Source organism: Brachionichthys hirsutus, unplaced genomic scaffold, assembly GCF_040956055.1.
Source record: "Brachionichthys hirsutus isolate HB-005 unplaced genomic scaffold, CSIRO-AGI_Bhir_v1 contig_381, whole genome shotgun sequence".
NCBI lineage: Eukaryota > Metazoa > Chordata > Actinopteri > Lophiiformes > Brachionichthyidae > Brachionichthys > Brachionichthys hirsutus.
The window spans coordinates 9757-16993 of NW_027180783.1; the positions used below are offsets into that span (position 1 = coordinate 9757).

The 7237-nt window shown below is 53.0% G+C and overlaps 2 protein-coding genes across 2 annotated transcripts; both read right to left on the minus strand.

Moving 5' to 3' along the window:
- Nucleotides 1-203: 203 nt before the first annotated feature.
- Nucleotides 204-2833, minus strand: LOC137916698 (EF-hand domain-containing protein 1-like). The gene is made up of 9 exons (XM_068759666.1): nucleotides 2768-2833; nucleotides 2347-2568; nucleotides 1993-2280; nucleotides 1774-1923; nucleotides 1526-1718; nucleotides 1228-1454; nucleotides 1001-1144; nucleotides 559-772; nucleotides 204-487 (listed from the first exon to the last, which is right to left on the minus strand). The coding sequence occupies exons 1-9, from the start codon at nucleotides 2831-2833 to the stop codon at nucleotides 204-206; spliced, it is 1788 nt and encodes a 595-aa protein (XP_068615767.1).
- A 339-nt stretch (nucleotides 2834-3172) lies between these two features.
- LOC137916700 (bleomycin hydrolase-like) lies at nucleotides 3173-5109 on the minus strand. Its single transcript, XM_068759669.1, has 4 exons — nucleotides 4972-5109; nucleotides 4015-4212; nucleotides 3815-3924; nucleotides 3173-3373 (listed from the first exon to the last, which is right to left on the minus strand). Exons 1-4 carry the CDS (start codon nucleotides 4979-4981, stop codon nucleotides 3359-3361), a joined length of 333 nt encoding a protein of 110 aa, XP_068615770.1. The 5' UTR covers nucleotides 4982-5109; the 3' UTR covers nucleotides 3173-3358.
- Between the last annotated feature and the right edge of the window lie 2128 nt (nucleotides 5110-7237).

Consider the following 7237-nt stretch of genomic DNA (forward strand, 5'->3'; position numbering starts at 1 on the left):
TCAGGGGGGGGGGTGAATGGAAGACCGACCGACTACATTAATTAGATTAACGTGCTAATAATACCGGCTAACATTTACCTGACGTCATTTAAGCACATTTAACGCGAGGCAAGCATTCTGCCTCCTCTGTGACATCATCACGCAACAGCCAATGAGAGACGAGCACGAGCTATGAAATGATGTCACGCGTATCTAAAGGTGCGTCATTCTAAACGGCCGATCTGGTTGGACTCAGCCTGGTTGGACTCGTCCCGGTTCCGGTTGGACTCGTCCCGGTTGGTCTCGTCCCGGTTCCGGTTGGTCTCGCCCCGGTTGGTCTCGCCCCGGTTGGTCTCGCCCCGGTCCCCCGGCAGGTCGTCTGTCGTCAACACGCCCAGCTTGTGCTGCAGAGACTCCAGCGTGGGACCCGGGACCTGCCCGGCGACGGACTGCAGGTACGTCATCACGTAGCGGTCGGCGTCCGTCAGCACGAAGCGATGGCCGAAGACTGGAGGGGCAAACCTGGGGGTTATTATCGATCAGCTGCAGCCGGGTGATCGATAAAGGAGGATGTTTTACCCTCCACCGTGGATCCGATGGCAAAATCTGCCGGCGAGTAGAACTCCGGGTTCTGGACTGTGGATCCGGGCTTGGGGACGCGCGTCTTCTCCAGGAACTGTCCGCCAATGATGCCGGAGTTCCGAGTGGGTTTCTCAGAGATGCTGATCATGTCGGTGGACAGGAAGTAGGACAGCACGAAGCGGCGGCCCTCGTCGTCCGGGTTCTGGGAGTCCTGGAAGGAAGCAGGTCCGGAAAGGAGAGGGGGGGGGAGGGGGTTGTGTGAAAATCCAAATCATGTAAATGAATAAATAAATAAAAATCACAGGACGGAACAATTCTTATTCTCGTGATGCTAAAGTTTCTCTGAGTCCCATTTATTGGCCCCTGAGACACGTAGAATGCTGCCACCTGCTGGGTTGCTATGGTAACAACAAAGTTTGTGACGACGGCGCCGACGCACCAGCCTGGCGCTGTAGCGCAGAACCCTGTGGCTGTTCTCCAGCATCTTCAGCACGTTCTTCTTGGGCGGCCCGGGAATCAAGGACAAGCAGTTCTGCAGGGAGTCTTCCAGCGAGCCGAAGCCGTTCCAGGGGGGGGGCGACGCCTGCCGACACAAGCGGAGGTGAAGAAGCTCGTGGCGTGAGATTAAAGACGCCGCCGCCGCCGTAGATGAGGCGCGTCTCTCACCTGCTTCCTGTCCCGGGGGCCCCCGGTCTTCCTCGGGACGTCCAGGGGGCTCGTCTCCAGGTCGGGGTGGTGCTTCCGGTAGTACTCCCTGGTGAAGGCGTCGCAGTCGTGCAGCCGGAAGACCCGCCCCAGCAGGGTGACCGGCTGGCCCAGGGGGAAGTCTCTCGGGGAGTAGTACTCGTCCACCTCGGCCGGAGACATCTCCAGGACGCAACGCGGAAAGTCCTCTGGTTGGACACGGAGACACGTACGGTCAGTTTACGCCGACGTCACCGTGACGGTCGCCGCCGCCGCTCACCAGACTCCGGCTTGACCTTCTTGTGCAGCTTCTGTCTGCGCATCAGGACGGGGGCGGGATCCCGGCCGCTGTTGGGTTCGTGGACTTCCCGGACCTCCACGGTGTCGTCCACGAGGAAGTACTGGATGGTGACGGGCCTGGTCTCCGTGGACAAAGAGTCCGCGTCGTCCCACAGAGCAAAGAAGCGCAACACCTGGCGAAAACAGGTTAAAGAACTGTCCATCGTGCCCCCCCCGGGCTGGACGTACCTTCCTGTCCATGGTGAGGAACTGCCGCGTGCGGTCGAAGTCGGACGGCGTGGTGTGGGAGGGCTGCGGGGCCCTGCGGCGTTGGCTGTAAGGATCCGGGCGCGCCGCCTCCGGGTCGTTCAGGACGATCCCCTGACTCTCCATGAACTCCTGCGGCAGAGAGGAGGGAGGACGTGACCCCCCCCCGCCCGCACGCGCCAGAGGTGGGAGGAGCCATACCTGCGTGAAGGCGTCGCAGTGCGTGACGCGGTACGTGACCCCGTACACCTGGAGGTCCTGGGCCAGGTTGAGGTCCTTCCACCGGTAGTGGTCTCCTCTGGCGTTCTTGGGCAGGCGCTGGCGCTTGATCCGCTTCCCCTGAGCCATCCCAGAGTTCTCCACCGGGGGCTCCACCAGCGCCATGCTGTCGTCCTCCAGGTAGTAGAAGACGACCACGGGGCGCACGCGGCGGTCCTCCTCGGGGGAGTACAGGACGCTCTCCTCAAAGTAGGCGTAGAAGCGAAGCACCTGAAGGAGGAGGAGGTTGGAGACGTTTGGACCTGCCCCCCCCCCCCCCCAGGTGTGCTGCCGTACCTTCTTGTCCAGGGCCACGTGGGCGGGGACGAACCCTTCCGCCGGGCCTCGTTCGTACACGTCGTACCGGATGTCTGGAACCTCAACGCGCAGCTCGTTGATCTCCTGCTGGGTCGGCTGCTCCGGTAAGAGCGGGTCCCGTCCGACGCCCCCCGCAGGGCGGCGCGGCATCGCGTAGCCGTTCCTGTAGCCCAGGGTCTGGGGCCGGTGGAAGGAGGACTTCTGCAATGACCCCCCCCCCCCCCCCCCCCGAAAGGGAAACCAGACAGACGGCTTTAATGGCAACGCGAGTGCGCGTATTCAAAACTTTATTGAAACAAAAGAAGAATACAATCAGAAAGTCAACATTCATATCCTATTGTGCAAGCGTAAAGCTTGCGCGACGTAATCGATGCCTCGATGATGCAATAAAACGGCCTACCGTCACGTCCCGGAACGTGCATCCCGGTAAAAACGGTAACTTGTGGCTGTTCCAGTTCCAGGACATCGCGGCGCTTCTCGGAACGTTTACCGGTGATCAGTCAGTCGTTGCTCTCCGCAGCGTGACGTGGTGAGTTTGTGGTATCCACGGCGACAGCACTTTGCAGGCCGGGAGAGCTCTGACGTCACCAGCAGGGGGCGCAAACACACCAATAAATCTTCCAGACCTGGCACTGTTACGTGACGTCATCATTGAACTCGCTCGTTTTTCCACGGTTCTGATAAATCCATCCAATCATGTTTTTCTACGGCAGCTCATAATCCTGAACCGGTAATAAAGGCGGGGTTTAACCCGTGTGTGTGTGTGCGTGCGCGGTATGCGAGATTAAACCAAACAGTGCAGGAATTACTTTTGAACAGTTTATTCCATATTTTGGTCTCACTTTACCAGCGAGTGGAACTTTTGTTTAATTCCCATTCCGTTTATAACACATTTAAAACACGTGTTATAACAAGCATTGTAAACCGAACGCGTCTGTGTGAACCTCGGTCTCCAGCGCAGACACAGCCGGACCCACGGTAGCTTATTTCATTACACTGGTACCCACTGTGGAGCAGCAAAAAACACAAGTGAGTTTATTTTACTGGAAACTTTGAATTCGACGAGAACAGAAAAATAATTTATCTGGTATGAAATGAGATTCATCAATATGCTACTAGTACTACTAGTCGTACTACTACTACTAACTATTCAAGCTTAAAGTTTTTAACTAGAAAGATTGGCTTATCCACATTTTCTGCAGAAAGCACAGATCTGGTTGCCATGACAACATCACCAGCCGCCCACTAGCCACAGAGCTAACGCTTTGCTAGTCCTGCCACGTGCCTGCTAGCTAGCAGCGCCGTTCCTACGGCGGAACAAACAACCATCTGATGTGGAGGCGGGGCCCCGAGGTGACATCAGCAGACAAAGCAGGGCTTCACGGTGGACAGACCCGGGGCCCGCGCCGCACAGAGACACGCCCCTCTCCCACAGAGCCCGCCTCACCTTGTCCCAGAAGAACAGGTAGGACTGACTGAACTCAAACTCCTCGATGTTAAACTTCCTCATGAAGGGAAGCCGCATGACGTTCAGACACGAGAAGATCCAACACCTTCCTGCAGGAAACCGAGACAGAAGAAGAAAGGGGTTGGACCGCGCTCGGCCCGGCTCGGACACCCGGACCGCCGGTCGGGGTCCCGTCCCACCTGAGTTCTTTTGGTTGGTGACGGGCTTGCCCTCTGTGGGGATGGCGTGCTGGAAGACGTGGACGGTGTCCTGGACCGTCTGCCGGTGCAGACAAGCGTCTAACGGGTTGATGCAGGCCGACACATTCTGGGCCAGCAGGTAGCGCGGCTCCGCCCGCAGGCGCTTCAGGAAGGCGGAGACCTTCTCCGGACTCAAACCTGGTGGGGACAGACGGGGGGGGGGGGCAGGAAGGAAACACTCATTTGAACTCAGATTCTCTTAAAACACAGGAGGTCACATGACTTCCATTCAGACAGCTGACAGCAGCAGGTGGAGAACCCCCCCCCCCCCCCCCCCAGCCAGGTGACTCACCTGTTCATTTCCACCCCTCCCATTAAGATCTGACTGATGAGCTTTAAATGGAAACGAAACCGAAATGGCTTTTTGGAAATGCTCCTCTTAGACAGGATGTGTGACTGTACTTGTACTGTTATACACACTATTGCTGACTGTACTTGTACTGCAGTAACATTCTATCTAATAAATATATTCATCGCTTTTCCTCATCAGACGGGATCTGATCCATGCCGCCCAGCTGACAGACCGGAACAATAATCCGGTTCATCCTTTAAACCCCCCCCCCCCGTTATGACTCCGGCGGCCGCAGTAACCGAGAGAGAACCTCCAGCGACTAGTCAACCTGGTTACCTCGAGCACAGCAGGACTAGTTTGGACGCGGGTTAGGCAGGTAAACCGCTCCACCGCCTGCTAGCTTAGCAAGCTAACCGCTAGTTAGTGTGTCGGGTCACCACCAACTTGCTAACTCCATTGGAATGAACTGTCATGTGCTACCATGCCAACAAAATCAATGCTAACTTAGCCGGTTAGCTCGCGGAGCTGTCAGCTAGTCAGCGTGAACTACAGGCTGCCGACGCCGACACCCGGGCTGAAGTGGGGGGGGGCGGCCGACCACCTACCGGCGCTCATGTTTCCGTGGAACCGGAGAAACCGCGTCCGTCTTCCAGGAAATTCACCGGCTCTTTGTTCCGTTCATTCGCCGACAGCAGCCGCTGCGAGCATCTCGTGCGCGCGTTTGCATAGGCCGGCAACTCGTGGGTGGGCGGAGTTAGCGATCTCACGTGACTTGGTTCCGGTGGGACCCACTGTAGGAGGAGCATCTGACCACCAGGTTGAATGCCACCACAGTGTGAATGTTAGCATGAAAGGGTGAATGCTAACGCAGTGTGTGCTAAAAGCTTTTCCTTTGATCTTTGTCTAGGTTACATTAGATTAAACTCTAAAGAAACCATCTTCAAAGGGACATCAGACATCAAAGCCAACTATTTTATAAATATAACTTGTTCATGAGCCAAAGGCATCCGTGTGCTCTTTGTTTTTAGTAGTGTATCAAAGACGAGTAGCATCTCAGATGAGTTCAAACAATTTTGAGTTGATTCCCTTTCAGTTAAATGGGAATGATTATAATTTAATCAAGAGGTCAGATGGCACGACTTTGTGGACGAACACTATAACTGTCCAGCACAGGGAGAACAAGGACAGTTTTGACAATGAGGTAGGCGTCATGCGTGTCACATCTTTAATATTGAGAGTATTATTGTTACAGATTATTCATGTTTCCAGTGATTCCCTTATTTAATGCATATCTGTGCCTGCAGCGCTCCATCCTGGCGGAGCTGATGTGTCGAAACGTTGACGCCTTCCATATTGTCAAGTTTCATGGCAGTTTTCCTGACAGTCAGGATCTGGCTTTGGAGCCATTCAACGTCAATTTGGAGGAGTACATGGTCATAAAAAAGAACGTTCTGACCCTGGAATGCATCAGGGCCATCATTCAACAGGTAGGAACATTCAATTCAAACAGACAACAAGGAACTCACATTTAAACTGTAGAAAAGTATAACCAATGCCTTGTCTTCTGCAGCTGGCCAAAGCATTGTCTGTGCTGAAGTCTGTCGGGGTGATCCATGGCAAAGTATCACCAAAAAATATTTTTGTCAGAGATCTTTCGTTAGAACCGATCAGGGTCAAGCTGGGAAATTTCAGTTCGGCCCACCTGCGATGGGATACAAGTAATGCTCCAGAGCTGGAAACAGATGAATTTATGTAAGGATGATTTAAAAAATTCTATCAATATACTCCGTTGATTTTTTGTTTCCTTTTTTTTTAAGCTATTTTCATATTTTATTAGTTGTTTTTTTAATGTCGTCTTGGTGGAGGTTTGCCGCTCTAACAAGTTAATCTTTAAAATGTTTGTTTCTTCTAATTGCAGGGCCCTAGAAAGAGCTTTTGGGTCACCGTTTGCTGAGCCTGCTGATATGTGGTCTCTGGGCTGTGTCCTGAAATATTTAATGTGTCGCTCTGGTAACTGCTGTGAAAATTCTCGGGAGCTGATGGTAAGACCTCTACTGTAATGAGTTTATCTCCTCCGCTGTTTATAGTAAAGCTTACTTTGCTTTTTGTGTGTGCTGTAAGCTGCACACTCCCGTCAGTCACGGGTTACCTATGGTAGCGTGCATGCGCATGAACATACCTTTGCTTCCGGGTTCAGAGCGTTTCTGGCAGAGCGGCTTGATACAGAAATGACGGACGCTGTCCTGCAGCATCTGTTTGCTACTTTGACCAAAGACAGGCACACATATTTCATATAAGTGTTTGGGAACTGCATTAACTTGTGGAGAAAAGGGCTAATATGTCCTTTAAATGTTAGTTTGGGGGTGACAAATGACGATACTGTAATGTCAAATTTACCGGTCTAGTGCTTCTTCTTCTACACTTCTAAAGTCCGATCAATATAAGACGTTTGTGGTTGCAAAAGATTTTCTGATGATGACCGATCGGTGGATTTGACCATTGCTTCCTAGAATCATCCCGTGGAAAACGATGAACGTGCAGCGTTTTGGGAGTACATGCGGCTTCAGCAGGCCATGCTGAGAATAGATCCTGAGCAAAGAATCACACCGACTGAAGTCCTCAATCATCCCTTCATCAAGCGTCAGGTCTACCCATGGACGTATCTGTATCCTAAACATTTCAACGAAAACTTCTGCATAGATCACTTTGATTTTGAGATAATGCAGATGCTGCAAAATAGCCGCTTCAAAGAATTAAGGAAATGCCTGAATGTCAAAACCGGCGAGCTTGTGGTGGTGAAACAACCGCTGATACAACGCTCTGGTGACAGGGAGGTAAGTGGACACTTGTTGAGTTTGCTGTTCGCATCTA